The 23,312-nt window shown below is 37.5% G+C and overlaps 1 protein-coding gene across 9 annotated transcripts in view; it reads right to left on the reverse strand.

Annotated features, from left to right (window-relative positions):
* Positions 1-23,312, reverse strand: part of MBP (myelin basic protein) — a 110,648-nt gene that overhangs the window by 83,476 nt on the left and 3,860 nt on the right. For 7 of the 9 annotated variants that reach the window (XM_086894653.1, XM_086894709.1, XM_086894700.1 and 4 more), the window contains one exon: positions 1,362-1,435. In XM_086894653.1, the coding sequence (XP_086750779.1) occupies positions 1,362-1,412 (51 nt within the window). In that variant the 5' untranslated portion in view covers positions 1,413-1,435. Of the gene's footprint in view, positions 1-1,361; positions 1,436-10,716; positions 10,850-16,275; positions 16,475-23,312 lie in introns of those variants that run through there. The other 2 variants (XM_086894661.1, XM_086894690.1) reach the window with 2 other exon arrangements.

Genomic DNA, 23,312 nt, shown 5'->3' on the forward strand with positions numbered 1-23,312 from the left:
ACAGCAGGAGAGAAGATACAATGTGGTTCTTTTAGCCAAATTTTATCCTCAAAGACCAAAGCAGGAGCTATTTGGTGCACTGCAGCCCATCAAGCTCTGTAAACTTAATTTATCACACCTGCGGGATCTCACATGCTTACTCAGAAATGATCAAAATATTTGGCTAAACGTATCTGTTTGGTGCATTTAACTTTGCTACACAAGAGAGTTCTCTAAAGGGCAAGTCTGCAAGACCAGCCACCAAAAGACAGTAACTTAGGATTCATACTATTGTTTGCACTCAAACCGAAACTTTGGGCCACAAAAGCATTTTTCATACTGCAAAATACTGCACCAACAAATAACAAAACCACATGTAGCCAGCTGTCCTCTGTTCCTGCTGCATTCTCCCTACTCCTTCCAGTGTGACTATGCATTTTCCTAAAGGAAATTGCAAGGGATTAAAAACTCTATGAGTTCTAGTTTGTATATCTTTTGGGGATAACTGCTTATCTGCCACAGAAAAGCAAAATACCCACAATTGCTCCAGATAGAGCCCAGAATTATCTGTTTACATCTTATGTCCGATACAAAGGGCAATAGCTTTATGCAGTGTGGGCTTACACTGTAAACTGTTATTTTAGGATGAGGATGTGTGGAGGAAAGATAGCAATAGCTAGCAACAAGCAGTGTTTGGGGTTTTTTTACATATAAATATATATAGAAAGATGCTCTGTTTTAAGATGTGTGAAATCTCTTTTGGTACAACATAGAAAAACAAATAAACAAGATATTATCACAAGGCAAACAGAATACCACATTATGTGCAGAAGACACAACAGTGTCAGCAGATGCTTAGGAATCAAATACTAACTTTTAATGAACATTTTGACAGTTCTCATATTTTTTTCCCTTAGGGAGGAGATCTTTAAAGCTGTATCTCCTTGAATTGACAATCTTGTCCTTTAAAATCCTCTTGCTTTACCTATTTCTTCACAGTGTCTTTCTTATGGATGAAGCCAATTGCCCAGATGAAAAACTGTCAACACACAGAACATAACTCCGCTCACTGACTCTTAAAAAAATTCTACAATATCATGATTCAAAGTCCCTTTCATTCATTTCCACCATGACTGTGAAGATTATTATCAGCTATGGATCGAACATCATGTCTCTCACTAAATCCAGCACAACAAAATCTTCATTTGGCCACATCCAATCTCATCTCACACTTTTTCAAAAACTTGGTCATTTTACAGTGTAAACTACAAAACAGTAATGATAACAGTGATCTGGCAAACAACTACTTCCTAAAAATCCCCTGCATATCACAGAATACATATTTCCCAAGTGGCTCTCTCTCTTCAATTTTATGCACTCACCTTGGTTGACTTCTCAGTGCTATGCTCTCGTTTTCCTACATGGTTCCCCATGATGGATCACCAAATGTTAAATTCTGAAAAGACAAAAACAAAACAACATTTTTGAAACCAATACATTTGTAAAGAAATACAAATTAATTTTTAATATGACACATAACAAAGAAATTTTTCACATACAATGAGAATTTTTACAAACCAAGGTAAGATTGTGAAAGATCCTAAGGAAAAAACCCAAAACATACTTTTCTGGTCGATTTTGCACATTTATGCAATATCAGAAAGCTTTCCTACTTCTAGTAAAAAAAAAAAAAGACATAAAAGAGAAGGAAAAAGATAAAATGTTCTTTTTGAAATTTGCACATAAAACAAAACTAGATTAGAAATTAGGCAGAGGGCCTGTCTTTCAATATTACGTTTCAACAACAAACATTGCAGTACCTATCAAACAAGTTGTGACTATAAACTTCAGTAAAAGTTCAAGTAGGTTCTTTTGAATCCACATTTACCATTATATAAACAGCAGTTAGTGAAAAAAGCACCACACTAATTGCTATCAATTTGCTGAGGAGGTTTAGAACATGTGAGTTGTTTACAGCTCCCACTTTCAGGACGAGCACGTAAGAAAGTAATGCCAACTCTCTATTTTCTGGTTCATCCTGTCTAATAGAGCTTATGTAGGTTAAACCACAACACTCAGATTTCAGCTTTTAGAGCACACTTGTGGTTCTGCCACATATTTCTTGCCATAGAAGCGGGTGTCTGTACAGGAGCTTTCATCTGCTGCCTTGAGGTGATTTGAATGCAGTGCATCCCAGCATTTTAAGTCATGAAACTTAAAATTACATGCATTTCTTAAAATTGCAGGCATGAAGAAAAGTAATAGGCTATAGAAACTCATATTGTTATATTGTTATAACCCCAGCTACACACACTGATTTGTGTACAAAAGGATTCTAAAGACAGAAACTTTGCTTTTGACAGAGTACACATCTGTGATGGACAGTCTTAAGTAATCAACCTTATTTTGCATCTCTACTTTTGGAGAGACTGACAGATTTATTTACACACACACTTCACCATCCCACCCAACTCCCAGCAATAAATTTCAAATTTTGAGGGTCTACAGTGCTCATCTGGCAATTCACTCTATTTGCTTTAAGTTCCATGTTATCATTGCATCCAATTAAGTAATTCCTCACAAAAATCCATACCCAAGGTCTCTCAAAATAAAATTTAAAATAAAATTCTCTCAAAATAAAAATTAAAAAACATCCAAACTCAGTAAAAGCACTCAAGATAGAATTTATTGCTAAACTGGAAACAGATTTTTTTTTTAAAAAAAGCACTATCTATTACATACAAGATAAAAAAAACAAGAACAAAACTACCCTGTATTTTCCAACTGTGAAATCAGCACAGCCAATTCACCCATTTCTGACATTCTAAAATTTTTCAAGGAAAAGTGCAAATAAATTCATATACACTGGGTCTCAGACCTGAACTTCCTCAAACTGACCTCTGCTCTACAAATTACGAGCAGCAGCTCATTCCTCATCACCTACTTCCCAACATAAGGAAAGCTGAGTGGAGTACAAAACTGTAAGAGATTTCTACAGCAGAACATAAAGGCAAATGTTCTATGTGTTATTCTTCCAACCATTTATCAAAAAATTAACTAACAAATTTGGTCTATAACACACATATGTCTGAGTACACAGATAATGAAGGCAACATAACACTTGCAGACCAGATCTGTGATTCTGTCCTCCTGCCTGCCATCAGCCTCTCTTCATGTCTTTGGAACAACGCTCCAGGAACAACCAAAAAACACTCAAAAAATACTGTACCCATAAAACACTCAATATTAGATTTTAACTTTCTTTTTTCATGCATAAATGAATGCAGATGCTTGACCTGAAGAGAAGTTAGTTATAGGTAACTGCTATTAATTCCTCACGTAGTAATAAAACTACTTTTCAGCCAAAGGGACAAAAGCAGCCAGCCACTAGCAAGGGTAATCTAAAGGTTACCGATTTCTTCATGCTACCTATTAAACAGTGAAATCCAAGTAATCCTTTGGCAAAGATTAAAGGCTTCCACGAATCTGACATGAATTATGAAAGAAACTGTATACTGCCAACTGTTCTGTAGATATCTGATTAGGAAGCAAAACCATACATACACGCAAGCCTGTCAATATTAAAAACATTTATAGCAGAGCAAAAACTTAATCTTTCACTTCAGCCTCAAGCAGAAATCTGCCTTACTTGACTGAAAACTGAGCAGACAGGTTGTTTCCACCTCAGGATGAAAGTACACCCTGCAACATTGAGACTTAAACACTGACTTTGGTTCTTACTGTCCTGAGGGAGACCAGACTGCACATTTTCTACCTGCGCCAATCTTCACGCAATGAGTCACTGACTTCAATGGGATTTACTCATTTTACAATCTTTGTGGGGACTTGCAGCCAACTATTCCAAACATCTCAGCTGGAAAAAAGTCATATTTTCTTTTTAGTCACCTTCATAATGTACAGGTTGCCAGACTAAGCAGCTCTGTATGACATGAAGAAACAGCTTCTTATACTTCCTAACAATGTCCATCAACTGAACAACACTCTTTGCAGAGGAATCCATGAATGATTCAGCAGTGATGAACAGGCACAAGAAGAGTCACGGCGCTCCAAGCAATGAAGAAACAAGTACTGTGGAAATGCAATACCTTATTTGAATTTCACATGAATCACATCTAACAATAAGCTGCCAAAACAGGCCTGCACATGGCATCGAGCTTATGACCTCAACAGCATTTTCCAGAAACCTTCCTAGTGAAACCCTGCAAGTTTTGTAAATCCTATGAGATGACAAATTTTGCACATGAGTTTGAGTCACAAATGAGAGGGGACACTGCATGCCTGCAGTGAACAGAGTTACATCACCAGCTCCCCTATAAAACTCCACATCAAGAGTTGCTCAGAAAATTACAGGCCACACAAGTAAACTGATTTAACAGGACTATAAGTTGAAAACACCTCTGCTACCTAAAAAGTCTTTAGGCTGAAGTGAGTGAATTAGGGCAGGAAGTTGTGAACCACTGCTGCTGGTGCCACCAGCAGTCATCCGGCTGCCTCAGCACTGCCACAACCACCTATTGAGCTGAATCAGCTCTGCTGCCATGACCTGGCACTTCCCAATCCGTGACTGATACAGCACTGACTCCACCTAAGCCGTCTGCTTTGAGTAATTCCAAAAACAGCCGAGGGATTTTGCCTGGGGAAATGAAATAAAGTGTCTCCTCCCATCAATTCACCTTCTTATGGAGTCAGTCTTACAGAGAACCTGTTGGAAGTCTAGACCAAACAGCTTTCCCACTTTCTTCACATCAGGAACCCATATTCCAACTAGAAACAACTCCTGAAATGCCAGTGCCTTACCCAAGGAGAAAAACTTCTATTTCCAAAACTCAAAATAAAAACAGAGATGGAAAAATTCTGTTCTACACAACACATACCTATAAAAATACACTTATGTTGGAATCATGTAATTTATCTGAGCAGTTGATTAGGAGTTTAGAAAGATCTATCATTGTAGCGGTTTTTTAGCCCATTCTAGTCTGCCTGTTGATATTTGCAGCTAAACAAGTGGTTCTAATCATCTTCCCATACACACCCACTGTCCTATAAAGAAGTTTATGATTCAGAATTTTCACTGAAAGGCAGAATAATGCTTCTCCAAACCTTTTGAATATAACAAGAAATGCACTGGCATTACTTTCTGCAGGTCATGCAGTTTTAACTGCAAAATAGCATTTTCTTACTCACAGGAGCCTGAGAAAAGTTCACCCATGTAGTCATCAGACTTTAAACAAGTGATATTGTAATTCAGAAGTCAAAACAGTCTGTAAGCCAATCCATATGGAGCACTTTTATTGAACACTAACGGTTACTTCAAATTAAAAAGCATAAACTACTGAATGTGTATCACACATTGCTGAAAAAGGATTGTTAAATACGGTCTTACCTCTTCCCACACGTTATCGTGACTCAACAGTAATGACATGTAATAATAAAGGTATGCAAGGACTTACCTATTTACAAGTATCAGAACATAATTACTACCTTGTCTAGGAATATGCATTCATCACAGACTGATGTTGGGTAATAGTGCAGAGCTACAAGTGCTCCTAGCCTTACTCACCCATGGGAAGGGTAAGCATAGAATATAAAAATATTTGAGGAATTTACTTAAAACTTCCTGCTAAATTCATAACTATACTTATCTAAGTAAATATGGCATTTTACTACTATATACAGATCTTATTAGAAAAAAAGAAGTGATTTCTTTTAAGAAATGTGCAAGTTCTCTCTAATAATGGTAGCCCCCTAATGTAAACTCTTAATTACAAACTTACCCAAGTTTTTGTGGGCTTTTTTGGTCTTCGTTGTTTTTCTGGTTTTGCTTTTATTTTTGTGTTTGTTTGGGTTTTTGTTTGTTTTTGGTAGTGTCAGGTGCTGGTTACATAGCTTCCTGGGAAACAAGCTGACACAGTGCACAGCAGTGGCTGCCAGCTAGATGGAAATCTTTGGGTTTTTTTTAGGCTCTCAGTGTGATACACATCTTTGCAAGGAAGCCTTTCACTTCATCTTCTTTCAAAACAAGACTGAGACACTGGGCACGCCTCATCTGTTTCTTCAGAATTCCCACATCATGGTAACCTAATATTCCAACTCACCAAGGAAGAAAACCTCCAGCAGGCACAAATGAGCGACCTGCAGCTAAATCCATGGGCAGCCACAGTCAGGCACTTTATAGACAGATGTGAGCAAACATGTAACAAAAGTAACCTGCCTCATGGACAAACTGCTCCCCAGGAATTCCACACTCTTAATTCAACTGTTCAATTATTTCATAAAATACAATGCCTTAAATTCCTTAAAAGTTTTGTTGTTACTTAATGCAGATTTAATTTTTCGTTACTGTGAAAGAGTGCAATACTTCCTAAATCAAACTTTATTTTACTTTTGATCCCACAACTATATTTCTCTGAAAGAAAAACACATTCTTCCAGACATATTTCCATCATGAATTATCAAAACCAAGATTTCAGTGGCAACCATAGCCTATAAATCAAAGAAGTCGATGGGAGTTTAGTACTTAAAGATGTATTTAATCATGCTTTTACAGTGCCTTGCATATCACAGTCTTGACCTATCTAGATATTACAACAATTTCCATGTTTACAGATAACTTCAGGTACCTTAGCAAGGACACTAGGCCTAGAAAACCACCCCTCTGAGGGATGGGCTGAGTTCTGAAACACTGTTTACCTGAGAAAGTACTCCCCAGTGCTAGCACAATTGCTCAGTAATTTACACACACTTCATATATCATTGCAAAGGACACCGATATTATTTAATTTTCTCTAAAATTTTCTGCAACACTATGGCACATGAGAAAGGCCACAACAGGGAGAGATAATATATTCTGCTGTTGCAGACTATTTCCTAAAATTTCCATAGGGTAAGCAGGACCCAAGGTTTAAGATGCTTCCTGACTTCTTTGATTACCATTTTCCTCTATTGCCAACGAGAAGGATATTGCACATTATTTTTTATAAAACCATGTGATTTCCAGGAATCTCACCTCAGCATGCTGTGCATAGTCCAAACTTGATTCTAGACAACAGTGAAGTTACAATGAAATTGCTAAGCCACATGTATTTATTTTCTGTAGCTTAGGCTTCTCTTGCTTTTCTCTCTTTTCTTCCTTCAACCCCCTTTGCCCTCCATGCTAAAACACCATCAGCCCTGTCCCACTCATTAAGAAAAAGAAAAGATGTAATTTTAAAACAAATTTCTCAGCAAGGCTTTTCTGCTTCCCAAATGGAAAAATGCTCCCCTAAGGGCACATAGCACGTGCTGGTACCTGCACTCCTTCACACAAACAGAAATCATCGATGACCACAAACACTGGGCATTAGCCACATGTTTACTGTTTGTCTTCAAAACACTAAGGTTAGCAAAGCCCTGTGAACTCTGTGCCAATCCACCTGCAGGGCCATAAGGAAATTTCCTAAATCACCTCCAGTGCACGTGAGGAGGGAGCCAGGTAGGACCCCAAAGGCCTGGGGCAATGTACAGATGCACCCAGCATGTTAGAGCTCCATCCCTTCTGCTTGCTGCACTTCTTCCACTCCACCTACAACTGGGTCTTGACTAAACATGGACTTCCTTGTAAGCACTCTATGACTGCTGAGACACTTGTGCCTCTCAGCTATTCCTACTCTAGGGAGCAGAGAGGGCCACACATACACCACCCCTGAATGTATATATCAAAAGGAAAACGATGCCCTCCTACAAAACTAAGACTGATTTTTGTGTTTTTATCTCAGTCATTAATATGAAGAGGTTCACTTAATTTGCTACACGCTGTCTTTTATGCACAACACCACAACAAAATAGGCTGGGTGTTATTATTTTCTTTTTCATGTAGGTTTAGGTCTGCATAGCATATAACGCCTTGGAGCCAGGACCAATTTCTCCCAGCTTTCTGAAAAGGATCAGACACATACTCATCAGTTATTATTTTCAGCACCTATCTGCTCCAGAGATTAAATAATCTGATACTACAGTAAAATAAATTATGTCATGAAAAATAAAAGAGACAGAGAAAGATATAAAGTTTAAGAACAGAGACATATCATAGCCTCATTCTATGTATTTGTAAGATATGCAGTAGACTCCTAAAACCAGTTTCCTTCACAAACATACTTCCACAGCTGTGAACCTCAACACTCAACAACCTCAGCTTTTAGTGAGTCAACAACTAAAAGTTAGACATTGTTCCTAAATTCTTAAGAAGTTTCGAAAAATAGGAAACACCACAAAAGAATGTATAACACAAGTGCAGTATTAACCAGGAGAATGAAAAAAGAATGAAATTCATATTCAAATCATGGAGAATTTCAGGCCAAAGTAATAATCTTAACAGTACCAGAGGGCAAAAAAAAAGCAACTGAGAAATGATACAGAAAATTTTACTTGTTTGCTGCTTGAAAACTTTCAGTTTCTGAGATTAAGGAACTCTGAAAATAGACAAGACCTAGCACCTCTTTTCAGATAAAGATTTAAAAATGCCAAGACAATAAAACCAAGGTATATTCAATAACTCACTTTTTTTCCCCGTTCTCTCCTTAGAAAAACCAGCCCTCTCCAAATGTTGAGCAGTATATTCTCGCTTTCAAAGTGAGGTAGGTTACCTAAGCTTCCCAGAGAACACAGGCACTTTGATGATCAGTATTTCATTAACACCTTGTAGAGACTGATGACAAAATGCACACCTGCAGTTCTAAATACACTTGAATTCAAGTTACTGTGTGCTTGCTCTTCTCATATTCAACAGACTGACAGATGGGACAAGGAGATGATTCACCCCCTTCAGACAGCATTAACTGTGCTGTGAGATAACACTGAATCACTTTAATCTTCTCAATTAAAAAAAAAAAAAAAAAAAAAAAGAAGTATCTCTCTCCCTCTCTCTCTCTTCTGACCTCATATATGTTATCTATGCTGCAAACATATCAACCAACAGATGGATTTCCTGCAGATTCTCCTCTGTAACATCTGGCATTAATAACGATATTGCGAAAGGGTCTGACTTTTACCATACTCCAAGCTGACTCCCTTCGGCCCAATCTACTTCTCTACAGTCATGTCCTTCCCTTCCTTACCATAAACACACTGCCAAAGAGGCACAAAACTCAGCGTTTCTTCTCTGACACAGAAAAAATGCATCCTTAACTCTGTGCTCGTATTTCTCTCTACTTGTGCATTGTGTTTCTCACTTCTTTTTGCCTTCCTTTGCCTGGCCTTATTGTCTGAGCGTTCATACATGAAATCATGGTCCTAAAGCACTTTTTAAAATAATTTGATGAAGACTCAATCGTCAGTATTTTAATTTGTAAGGACGCTGAAAACGTGCAAGAACGTTCAAAGCTCACGTGGCAGCCTCCTAAAAGGTTATCCAAAGTCCATTAACAGAAACAAGATTAGAAATGGTTTGCTATGTAAGTTGCAAGTGAGACCTTGTGAAGCTTAAGTAAAGATTTATAAACTTCTCTGAAATCAGTAAATAAATTCAAGAACAAAGTAACTCAGAAAGCTGTAGAGAAGCAATTTTTCTGGGCTCATAAATGATTATCTGGAAACACAGATACTGTGACCCCCAGTTTGGGATTTTCTCTGTTGATGACACAGTGATTTGCTTTCCCTTCTGAGGAGAGAAAGCAAAATTAGCTCTTTGCTATCGATAATTGCATAGCTGAGAAATAAATCAATTTATCTTCTTATCAAATGGAATTTTAATCCAGATGATTTGGCTTTAATTGTTTAGGTCAGAGGCTCACCAGGTTACAGTCACTAAGCTGTGAGTTGTTGCACCTGGAATTTGAAATAATTAATGAGTAACTGCAGCTGAAATCTGCACGAGAAACATCATCCTGACATAATTATTGTACTTGTGTGCTTCTTTAAATATGCTTTCAAGAACTCATGGCTCATACTTGAACACTGTCTCATTTTATCTAAATCTTAAATGTCATGTGCTAATGTTTTCCCAATCTTTATCAGGGGTACATTCAAAGCCAATATAGAAACAGTCATTACTGAATAACTACTGAAGAGAACAATGACAGACCCAGGGGAAAATTTCCATTTGAACATGAGAATGTTCTAAATGTACACAAGACTATTATCTCCCCTTCTTTTATTAAAAAGAATACCAAATTGTTTATTCCACGTTAAAAGAAAGACAAAAGCATGTGACAAGCCAAACACTCATTTTTTCATCGTGGTTTTCAAATGCAGTTCACCATTTATCAGTGTACAAAAGAGAAAGACAACAAAATCTGGCAACATATCAAAATAATGGAATGAGAAAATACATGTTTCAATAAGGAGACTAGCAGTGTATTCACATTCAATCATGATTGCCAAAATATATCTCAAATCCACTATATGATTAAAAGAAAGCCTGTATATAATATTTGCAGCACCCACCACAACAAGAATATCTTGCTCTTGAACATGTTGCACTTGAAAACTATTTTATTGTTCACTAAATTTTTTTTTAAGAAGAAAATTTTGTAAATGCCATCATCTGTGACACGGTCTACAGCGTCCAGCCAAGAGAGGTTTTCGAGACAGTATGTAAAGATAGCAGGGAAGTTCCTTCCCTAAAGGTCTTGCAACATAAGTAGACAAAACACATGAGCAGAAGGTAAACCTTTCTCCCATATTACAGATATAGAGCAAAGGCAGAGATAAGTTAAGGACAACAAATAAAAAAATACTTACAGCCCACCTGAGAAGCTTTGGCAGACATTAGAAAATTAAATCCAGAACTGTAATTCTGAAAACCCAGTCTCAGCCACTACATAATGCCAGGGTTTGTAATCACGACACACACCTCCTTTCTTATTTTACAAGTGCTCCATGGCTTTCAAGTTCTGCCATCAGTCATACAAAATAACACTCCAGCTATGACGACACAGCCAACACATGATTTTACACCAGAACCTCATCAATATACAATGAGGTTATTTCTCTGACATCCTAGGTCTTCATTCAGACAACTTTGTCTCAAACACAGAAAATGTGAACTATCAGGCTCAAGATTATCACAAGACCAAGTGGAAACCACTACAACAACCCACTCCCCACCCTTTTTTTTCCTAAGCAGCTATAGCAGAAGGTCACCCATACCATGAGATAATAAGCTTGTGATTAGCACACTCACACAGGATGTGGGAAACCAGGGATCGCTTTAGACAATACTGAAGGGAAAGATCAGTCTGGCTTTGATCACAGGATAACTGTGAGTCACCAATGTGATCTGGCAAGGGGAAAATAGATTAAAAAAAAAAAAAAAAAAAAAAGGCAGACAAACAGACCTACATGGTATCATGAGGGAATATTTCCAGCTAAGACAGGGAAGAATTAAAGTCATCACACAAGCCACTAGCAGAACATCAGCTGAATATAAGGTACAATTCTGGTCAGCCGTATCTAACAGCATGAATTTTTTACTAGAACAGATGTGAAGATGAGGGGAGTAATAGGAACCTATCAGACAGAGGTAAGACTAAAAGCTCATGACATGTCAAGCCTAAGTAAAGCAAAGCTACATGAGTGTTGGATGAGGAGAAAATACACACTGCCCACATATAAGTGTAAACTGGAAGTCAGAATATTTCTAATCATCAGGAGAGCAGGGCTCTGAGAGAACCAGAGGAGAGTAGAAAATCTAGCTGTGTTGAAGACAGAAAGCAAGAGTCTGACCACTGTACTTCAGGGACTGCACGAATGGTGTGGTTCATGGCAGGACAGACCCAAATGACACAGGCCACTCCCTTGGCCTGGGAATATTTCAGTCTGTATTTCTCAACAGTGTACCTGGAGCACTGGGGTAGGAAACAGTGAGGAGCAGAGAGGGACTGCCTTTTTCTGAATCTGTCCATACATTGACAACTGACTCTAAAAAAGGATAAAATTATCAAAGCCCCAGACAAAACCACAAAACCAGCAATGCTCTGGAAAGGGGCAACAGAAATGAAATAGGATAGCTTTTAGGCAACTGGATTTCACTGGCATGTAGGATAGTAGACAAACAGACTTCATTCCCCACTCTGAGCTCATCCACTTTGTCTTTAAAGGGATCAGTGTAAGTATGGAAGAGCTGCAAACTCTCTCTGCAGCAAGACACACATTTGCTGAAGAAAGGGAACATGACTCCTGCTCAACAGCCTCTACCTTGGCATCCTGCTCCTTGCAGCAGGAAACACAGGTCTGAACCCTCGGGGAAAGAGCTGGAGCTGATCTCCATCCCAACCACAGCACAGCAGGGTCTTGGCTAACCAGCTCTTCTGCAAGTTTGTGAGCAGTGGGCCCCAGCAAACATTTCTGACGCACACAAAGTCCACCTCTGCCCTCCACAGCTCTGGGAACAGGAACAGCAGTGAAACACACTTTGGATGGATACCGACTTTCAGAAGCCTTTGCTCATTGGCTACATTGGGTAATATTCTGAGCCATCTAATTCTGAACACTAGATAGACTAGGGGTTTCATATGAGACTTTTCAAGTCTTTTTCACCCCTATTTCCCAAATCATTTACAAACCGACTGCTCTTTTCATAACATTCCTCTAAGACTGTATTCCAAAAGAGTCCTTAAAATCCCCTCCTCAAAAACTCTGCAGTAAACACTCCTCCATGGAAATGCAATAATGAGTAATATTTCCAGTCTGTGACTGAAACTTCATATCACATATGCATAGAACAAACTATCTAACAAACTCTTCCAGCAATTTGTTTGTGAATCTCATCATTGACTCAATCCATAAAGGTGTTTCTCATTCCACACCTTAAGAGTGTTAAAGCCTTTCAGGAGAGATACTTAGCTGCTGGTTTGACCAAATTCTTTATTTCTTACCTCAAACAATATCTCCACCCAACCTACTACCATCTAACTCTTAATTCACCTACAGCACTTTCAAACAACAACTACACATGGCATAAATACAGTCATTAATACAAGTTACTATACCTGAATCAAAACCTGTCATTTAACATTCACCTGAGTTAGCTATGAGTGAAAGCAATCTGTCTTTTATTCAAATGTAGCATCATACTTACACCACACTTAAACCAGCTTTTATTGAATTGCAAGCAATTAAGTTATACCAATAGGTTTTAGCTGATTTATAATACATTTTTAAGTGGAAATTCAGCTAATAAAGTTAACAGCTATGATAAGCTTGAGATGTTACAGTTACAGATGCTACAGTCTTTCACTCACAAATTATTAATCCCTTCTTTATTTCAACATTGCCCCAGTGTGGTCCCTAATATTTATATCCTGTGGAATTTTAAGACCTTAAAATTATTTGGAATGACCAAACCTGCCTTTACTAAGCTAATGCTACTGTTTTCATCACTACCTTCTTTTGGTTCATCCAACACTAATGCATTATTGTTTATAGGTAAGTATTTCTTAGTAAATCCATTCCCAATGTGGTATTTGAGCCAACATTAACGCAAATTCCCAAAACAAAAATACAGCAATGCTAGGGACAAATAAAAAAATTAAAAAAAAAAAAAAAAAAAGTGTTTTCCCCATTCACTATCTTGAAGCACACAATATTCACTCAGAAAAAATACACAGCTCCACCTCCAAAACCACAGGCTTCAGAGCATCTAGAAAGGATGTTTAAATACACAAGCTAAAAGTACTTCAGATTCTGTATGCTTGAAGCTAAGCAAAGCAGAAAGCAATTATCACCAGAACTGTTTTGGGTTTTTTAACACAGTTGCATGTAAACATTTCATCAGTTTGGATATATCAGAGTGTACTTTTTTCACTCTTATATTCAATTAGTCATGCACAGAAGTTTCCCTTATCTTTCCAACTACATAACATAAATAGCTAGTCCTAAAGCACTTCAAATGTCACCAGATACTGGTGGTCTGCTAAAATGAGAAGGATTGCAGATCATACCACAAATGCTCTCTCAAATCCCACATGGGGAAAAGCTGTAATCAGACAATAAGAGTCAGATGCACAGTGATGCCAGGTCCAGTAAGACAGGAACATGCCCAAGTCAATGAACAAGAGGTATCACAACACTGCAGAAAGAAAGGCACCTAATAATTTTGGTACCAACTACTATTTTTCTCATTTCACCTCATAACTCCAGCAATACAATTATCTTGCCCATCACTTGCTTGCCATCTGCCAGTTGAAAACCATACCCAATATAATACATACTCAAATATAATATATAATTTTTCACAAAAGCTTTTTTTCATGCACCGTGCCCACAACCTACCCAATCTAATATTGTAAATACAGAACTTGCAGTCAGAAGGGGATCTTCTCTCTTGGACAGAAACTCACTATATATGTCCCAACACCATGCTACTCAGCATCCCCTTCAGTCTGAACTATAATTTCGTGCCTCCCAACAAAATACAAGTAAGAATAACTTCAAACATTTCTGAACTGAAGCAACCTTTAAATTGAGAACATTTAAAATGTCTAAATTATATGACAGGCAACTTGTTTAACTGACACAACAGGAGGTTTTATGCAAACAAAATAAGCTGGAATTGAATCAACATACTCTAAGCCAACGCCTCCCTCAAGCTATAAGAAAAAAAAATCACAAAATGTCTCAATACCACAAAAGCATAAATACAGAATAACTTTTTTATCTGTTTATTATCTATTTAAAATCAGTGTGCCAACAAACCTTAATCTCTTAAAATATCGCTTTCATTCCATCTTACTTAAGTGGTCTTTCCTTATACAAGAAAGCCCACTGAAGATTGTTGCATTGTTTGTATCAGGAAGACACTGCAAAACCAGTTTTTATGCTTGTGTGGGCCAGTATTATTGCTGTAATGCATGAATGATTATGAAATTACTTAACTGCCTTATTTCCAAAGCCCTGGTTATTCCTCACAGGTTAAAGTACAGAGCTAGCTAATTGTATAATACATTTAATCATTTGTCCATTTGCAAATGTAATATTCTACAGATCCTGTATTTGGATGTTAATCTTTTATTTGCAAAAATAAAATATTTACTAAACTGAACAAGAGGAAAATGTGATTTTACACTTCACAAGTAAAGCATAAAACCAGATTGCTAAAATATGAGACAGGCATTATAGATAAAAGTAAGAACTTAGGTATCTAAAATTTACTATATAGGTACCATTTATTCTTCATGAATTAGCATTTGACTTTTTCCCCTACATTTTCAGTCTCAGTTTAGAAAATGTCAGTATGATTTTGGAATACATGCAAGATTGAGTTAAAATACGGATAATGATTTGCCAACTATTATGATTTCTTTCCTAAAGTAATAAAATCTTACTGCAATTAAACACTATTGGAAGCATTAAAATAATGAACTAGTTATACCTGTCATTCAAAACATTTTATGAATACTGTATTTTTGATTATTTCACTGCTGATTAGATGGATACTAGAACGTTTTAGAGCACTCCTAAGTTGTAGAATGTAACTCTTACAATCAGTTCAGCTACTGCTCCTTTAGAAATGTTTTATTAAATGTATTTGAAACCTCATTCTGAAGGGGCTTTTCAGCAGTTAATAAAAATAATTCAGTTAATAAAAATAATTCAGTTAATAAAAATTAATACAAAAATGTATAGTTCTATACAGCACAAAACTAAGGATAACTATCATCACGTGACAAAATTATTTTGACACCTGATGAACTATGGAGAGTAATAACTGCTCATCAGTAACAGAAGTTGGAAATTCAAGTATCTGAACCAGTGAGGCAAGTGGTGCTAATGATAAGATCTGAGAAACACTGAATTCCCCAATAAGTCATTATGAACTCACTCTTCAGCATCATACAATCAGGTTGAATTTCTTTGATTCTTACTATGTGCAAATCAAGCAAGTCTCTGTTTTAGTGTGGCTCTTACTGCATTTGACAGGTACTGGTGTTTTCTAAAGTCCACCTAAAATTATGAGTAATAAGGGAATATCAAAATTAATTATCAAGTGATTATCAGAAAAAAAAAAAACACGACATAATTAGAGAAGTTGTAAAAGCAGGTTAACAGTAGCACCAAAACAATAAAAAAGCAAACAACTACCAATCTGTATTTTCCTTCTGCATATCAGAAGGAAAATACAGATTTTTCACACACCCTGACACCTGCATATGCATTACTTTTACTGTCAAGCGAATGGCAAGATAATGGCAGTAAATCAATACAAAAGAGAGCCCAGGGCAAAGCCCACTGGCTTTAAGCAGATCACCAATATAATCATTAACACACATTTGATCAAGCCAAAATAATTATTAAACTTACTGTCACTTTTGCTGTCACCTTCTTATCTTATAAATTCCTCAAACGCACACACACACAGGGAGCAAGAACCACTCTAGAAGCAACATCCTGTTCCTGGCAAACTTGTTACACCAGGTCACATGAAGCCCCAGCTTATTCATCACCACATTCCCAAGATGCAGCTGCTCCATCCTGTGACCAGCAGGCACTCATCACCTACAGATGGGCAGCAACTGGGCACCCCAAAAGAAGAGCAGGAGAGGGATTATTCACAGGTTACCAGTTACCAAGTCTGAGGGATCACCAGGAAAGAAAATATCACAGTTCAGCCTACTCTCGTTGTTTGTTAATCTACTTCCACAGTATGTTCAGACATACTGATGTCATTCAGCCTGGATGTCATTTCTGGGCCTATTAAGGAGAAGATGGTCATTGGGAATCACCAGGATGGATTTACAGAGGTGAAATCATGCCTGACCAATATGATTGCCTTCTGACATAAAATGACAGGATTAGTGGATGAGAGATCATTGCTGTCACCCACCTTGATTATAGGAGTACTCAACAATCTCTCCTGCAGCATCTTTGCACCTAACCTGATCCAAGTTACAGCATGGATGGGTAAAATACTAGCTGATAAAAAAAGCCCAAGCATCTCTATCATTAGACTCAAACAGCAGCTCTTAATGGTTCACAATCCACCCATGGCTACAAAGTGAATAGGTTAGGGACCCAATCCTGTTTAATTTCTCTTACAGTGACATGGCAGGGCACACAGTAAGTCTGCAAACACTACATTTAGGGGTGCAGAAGACACTCTGGAGGGCAGGGTTACCATTCAGAATAACTTACATACAGCCAACAAAAATGTCATGAGACCATAGCCTGAAGACCAAGTTGCTGGGGAGCAGCTCCCCTGAAAACAAGCTGCAGGTCCTGGCAAGACAAGAATCAGCCCTCCATCTGGCAGCAAGGAGGGCTAACAGCTTCCCAGGCTTTGGAAATCAAAGCACAGCCAGTGGACCGAGGGAAGCAATTGTTCTGCTTCATGCACAATCCACTTCTCTGGTATCTGCACTACCAGGTCTGCTTTTGGATCCACATTATGAAATGTCAACAGGAGCAAGTTCAGTGGAAGGCCACAAGGACAGCTGTCAGCTGGAACACACCTCCTGTGAGGAGAGGCTAAAGACACAGGGATTGTTCAGTCTGGAGAGAGCTTTGGAACACCTAGTATCAAATTTTCAATACCTAAAAGTAAATTATAAAAATGATGAGGCCAGGCTTTTCACCAAGGTGCACAGGGGCAGAGCAACATCAGCTGCGATCCGGGACGTTGCAAGTATGCATTAGGTAAGTGGAAAAGGAACACAGTCCCTAATGACAGAATATAAACTGCAGTTAGGAATTCTGAATATGATGCTACTCAGTGCTTTACCACATAACCCCATTAAGACAAGAAGCATACTTTTGTTGTTGCTGTATGCTGTTTGTGGCCTCGCTAAGGCCTAATGGACAAAATATTACTCACAGGGATGAAATATGCAAGCCATTTACAATAAAAGACCAATTATATTGCAAAAGAGTTTTCATTACTTCTTTCTCAATCTTTCCAAGGGCACAAAAAAATATTACTCGTGGCTATAATTTCAGTGTTCCATTGGAACCAAATATCTTCCTATGGTGCTTTTATTAATAAAGAAAGTTGTGGCATTCAGGAGTTAGAATTAAGAGGGGAAAAAAAAAAAAACAACCAAAAGAACCCCTAACCCAAATAACCAAGCCACATGCAAAGTGTTTTACCACTGGAGGAGGAGAAGAATGGAGTATTTCACAACCCACTCTACACGTTGGCCAAAGTTTAAAATTAGCTTTTCAACACCAACAGCCCTGCACTCACTTGAAAATCACCTACTGAAATTTCCATTAAAGCAACAATTTTTCTGTGTGAGCCTATTATGGGTTATTTCCCATTTGACAAGAGTATCTTTCTGAAGAACAAAACCAAACCCAAATTACTGCCTATCTTCCATGTGAACAGCACTGACTCAGACTATGCTGATGAAAGCTGTGCAGAAACTTATGTGTATCTCTTTTCCAGGAACAAGTCAGGGCAAAGTAATAGTACAGATAAAAGATAATACAAAGTACAAGTCAGGGAGTTCCTATTTGTAGAAGCTCGGCACTTCGGTGAGAAGTCCCTCGGCAACTTCCAGCATTTGAGGAAAGACTATAATAGTAAAAGTCTCAACAAGAGCCAAAGCACAAGGTAGTTGCAATTGCTCTCCTTTAAGTCTGCCCCAATTATTTGTGTATGTATATTAAGCTAAAAGACAGCTACCAAAAAAATTCCATCTTCTTTCTACTTTCAGAAAAATAAAAGGAGAGTTAACACCAAGGCTGACTTAAGAAATGCGGGCAGGTTCTACTCATATCACAAATTTTATTAATGCATGAAGGACAACAGGCAACCACTTTCAAAACAGTTTGTCATTGTTCTTTAGTCAGCCTTCCAAGCATTGTGGTTTTTTTCTTTTAAGCTAAGCAATGTAGAGATGAAAATGCCTGGAATCAAACTGATGACTATTTTTCAGAGACCATCTCTCTGGAGAGACAAATTTAAATGAGATCACTGTGTAACTTGACAGTGGATTTTAGTAATACATGGGATTATGAGTTTTACTCCAATTTTAGCTCTCTAGAATAGTATGAGCTATCAAAACATTACAAATGCAACACAGTAGGGGTCCGAAAGTTTTCTATTACAGTGATTATATAACTCCTTACGGATAAATCTCCAAGGCACACACCAATCCCCAAAGTTACTGTTCTGTATTGTTTCATCACTATTTTATCCCATACCACAGAATTACTAGAAACACAGGCCAGCTATTTTCCTTCATTTAATTTCAGACTTTGCTGTCATAATTTTCAGTATAACAGGTCCTTTCTGGATACAAACTTGTATAGCCATCCTCCACAAAAAAAAAATCAAACCCAGCATATGCACAAATCTGCCATAATTTCTTCTGTACCTTCTTAACTCTCTAAGGGACAAGTATAGTATTTTATTTTAATCACTGTAATCATCAGATAATACTCCAACACTACTTTTCATCCAGAGAACTAAAAAGATTTGACAAGAGAGTTTAACTAAGGACTCATGTTTTTAGAATTAGAAGAGAAGAGCAATGCTGGCATCCAGGAAACAACAACGCTGGAGAAGAATAATTGAAAAGCATTACAACAGATTAGACAACACCATAAAGCAATGTTTTGTTACTAACCGTGAGGCATTGTGGATGATATGGAACTGCCACCCCCAGAAGTGGATGAGTCTTTTCTGAGATGAACTGAAAGTCTAGGTAATTGAGGAATTTGTCACAAATTGCAGGAATATTTCCTTGGAGTGGGTACTGTTGGAAGCCAATAGAAGCTCTAAATATACACAAATATTATTACATATATTAGCGTGGAGAAAGTGGCAACAAGCTGGGGAATATGTTGATGAAACACAGGTGTAGGTACAGATTTGAAGGATAGAGGGCAGTTATAGCTGTCACTGGGATCTGCAGACTTGCTGCATTTAAAAAAAAAAATAATATAAAAAATCTAGGCTTTACCCTCAAGGCACTAATCCAGCCTGAGGAATGAGAGATTTGGTCAGCTGCGTGACACAGTGAAAGTGATACAAAGTGATACTGCTAGGTTGGTGAGGTGGAAGATCTGAGGAGACAGCAAAGACCACCTCTACAGCTTAATCCAACCAACCAGCCCTACCAACCTGAAGCCACCCTACTTCGCTTCAGTTTATCCATCTGAAATCCATCAAGGAAATCTAGGGAAGTTAATGATAAACAAAAATTACAGGACAACTGTCCTTAGCGCTCCAAGGCTATTGCTTTATTGGAAACTATGATTTTGCTATGGCAGTTTTAACACCTTAAGTCCAGAGATGAACAAACCTCATGACTGACCTTTTACCACCATACCACACTTCTGCAAACCATGCCCAGAACAGGTGAAGTAGCTGTACACTGTCCCCCAGAAGACCCTTGAATAACCAGAAAACATCTGCTTTCTAATCTGTAAACTATCACAACCCAATCTGTAACTGAAAAGAAACAAAAACCCCCCAAAAATTGGCAGGGCACTGACAACAACACAACAGCTGTATTTCAGGACTTCTCCAATCTTCAGAGAAAAAAATACATGCCGTTGAGATGACAGGCTGTTATTGCACTATCTTAATCCCTTACATATAACCATTATTTTTCATGGTCTTTCAAGTATTCACAAGATCAGTCAGAAAAACTGGTTCAGAAATGCAGCTTTATGTGTGAATGGCTTTATACGTGTCTGGTAGTACTGATCTCTCACACTGATAAGCCTCTTTCCTAAGTATCTGAATTCCAAGAAGAACTATGAATTGTCCAACTGCATAATTTTACCTGAATTTTGTGACTTCCAAGTGAGAAGTAAGCTAAGAACAAATTGATTTTCACTTGTGATCCAGCGATTTCAACTCTTTGGCAGAAGACAAAGATAATGCACCAGGTAAACATATAAAAAAATATACAACATGCCTGAATTAATTTTAGAAATATAATTTGGTTTGTATTTCATTTTCCTTTCCCTCTCACTTTCCACTCATAATTGATAGATCCCCTCAGTTGTTAACTTCACCACGTGTGAATTCATTAGCTTCACCATGTGGAATTTAAACATTTCCACGTGTTTAAAAATTTCCCAAGTGTTTAAAAAAAATTAATACTAAGAATTTCAATTACACACTATGATATTTTACAAGTGTTGGAACAAAATACAAAAAAGTCAGATTTAAAAAATATTTTTCCTTCCAATGTGCAAAACAAATGTAGTACAGCTGATACATTGATCAAAAACTGCTCAAAATTTAAGAAAAATTAATATAAAACCTACTATTTTACCTTCAGTCATTGTATATTTTTTAAAAAAAAAAATCTCTGACGTGATCAGTCTTTTCAGATTTATTAATTTTCTTGTTTCTCCCTTTGAAAGGACTTCCAAAAGCTCTGGGGTGGGGGGAGGGGGGCAAAGTAAAATAAAAAGCAATATTTAAGTATTTAAACTTAATATTTAGAAAACTAACTTCCTCTCTGAGTTATTTCAAAATCATTTCAGGACAGAGGGAAAAAAAAAAAAACAAACTGTCTGAAAATTTCCATGTTATTTCTTGTTTTTCTCTCACGTGCCTTTTGTGTGGGCTTTCCTGGGTTATGTCCAAGATTTACAGCTATTCCAAGCAACAGAACTGGGATTTCACAGTTACTGCAAATGATGCAAGAAGCCTCATAGGAATTATCTCACTCTATATTAACTGGAGTGCTCTACTTATTTTTAACAGAGCATTCTGAGAAGCATAAAGCTTCTTTCAGAATACGAAAGCCCAAAAACATTGAAATCTGAATACTGTTGTCAGGGGCTGTTTAAGTGTCTACTATTTAGAAATTCTTTAGCTATTAGTAAAGGATTATGAATCCTTTAAAGAAAAATAGTAGTAAACTGCATGTTAATCTCTATAAGAAAAAGTTAAACCCAGGACAATCAACCTTTTACAGAAGGGTCAGTCTCTGGAAATGTCTCAAGTAAGAAGATGAGGTGTAGAAAATTGATGAGAGTGACTGATACATTTCCCAAACATCTAAGAAAAGTGTTTTAAAAAACCCAAAGGCCAGACTCTGAAAATGACTGGCAAAGCAAGAAAATATGAGTACAATTTTGTCTTTAAAGAGGTTAGTAGGATTGTTAATCATAAACATAACATCAAAAATTATTTAACACTATATCCAAAAGCTCACGTGACACATGGCTTCAAAAACACATTTGATACGTGTAGTGATTAGACTGAAGACATTTCTTCATGTGCTACTAATACAAGAAAACAAGAAGTGAAATAAACATAGAAAATCCATACTCATCTGAATGAAATTATTAAGCAAGGAAAATCTAAAACTGATTGTGACATAGCCTTTATTTAATGCCACTGAATACATAAGATTAGGCACTATCACTGTCTCTCTAGGGAAAAGCTATCACTGAAGTTTTGTGCAACTCTTTCCAACCGCAGCTTAGCATAACTTAGAATATTTTGTCTAAATTCTCACATCTGCAAAACCCTTAGAGAACTACGTTTCACTTGTGCATGTTAACTTAGGGCTTAGTCAGCACCAGCGTATTGTGCTCCTTTTGCTCCAGCACAGCACTCACAGGTTGTCTCCTCAGGCTGAAAACAACCTGCCTGCACAGCCAGAGCCAGAACTACGGCTGAAGGCTACAGTAAAACAGCTCTTATGTCATCTCCACTGCAGCCAGACACTGCCTTGGGCAACTGGATTGGTCTCTCAGATGCCAATTTGTTCATTTTATATTGATTATTTAATTAGGCACAAATCAAGCACTCTGTGCAGAAGGCTGGACGCCCTGGAAAACGGATATTAACACAAGAAATATTCAAATACAGTACTACAGCCTAGAGTTATCTGTCTGAAATTCCAGTTGTACAAGTGATTTGAGCAGTCAAGCTCTAAAGCATACGTCCTTTTTCTGATTCTTTTTCCATTGGCTACTAACTTCTCTTTAATACATATAAATTCAGGCTTCCTCAGAAATTACAATGTCCCACTGACTTTTTCTTGGAAGCCTCTAACAATTCTGGACCCCTCTCCATCTTCAACAGAGTCTTTTAAAAAATCCAGAAGAATTCCTGTTTTATAAAAGACTATCAGGTGTCTGTATTAAAAACAGCAGTTCCCGACCTGCTGCTCTTCATCACTGCTGTGCTTTATTTAAGAGCCTCACCTTAGGAATCACAGGTAAGTTTCAACTTGTGTTGAAATTTTTCTTGCCTGAAAGAAAAATTATTCAGGTAATTAAATGCCACACTGATAAGGACATAGCACACTGACAGGATGGAGCACTTTACCAATGATCCAGAAGAGTCTGCTGTCCTTTAATCCATGGCAAAGGTTATACTTTAAACCTGTATGCAAGATCAGAGTCTTAGACTGCAAACCTTC

The sequence above is a fragment of the Cyanistes caeruleus genome, chromosome 1, assembly GCF_971803275.1.
Source record: "Cyanistes caeruleus chromosome 1, bCyaCae1.hap1.1, whole genome shotgun sequence".
In the NCBI taxonomy this organism is placed as follows: domain Eukaryota; kingdom Metazoa; phylum Chordata; class Aves; order Passeriformes; family Paridae; genus Cyanistes; species Cyanistes caeruleus.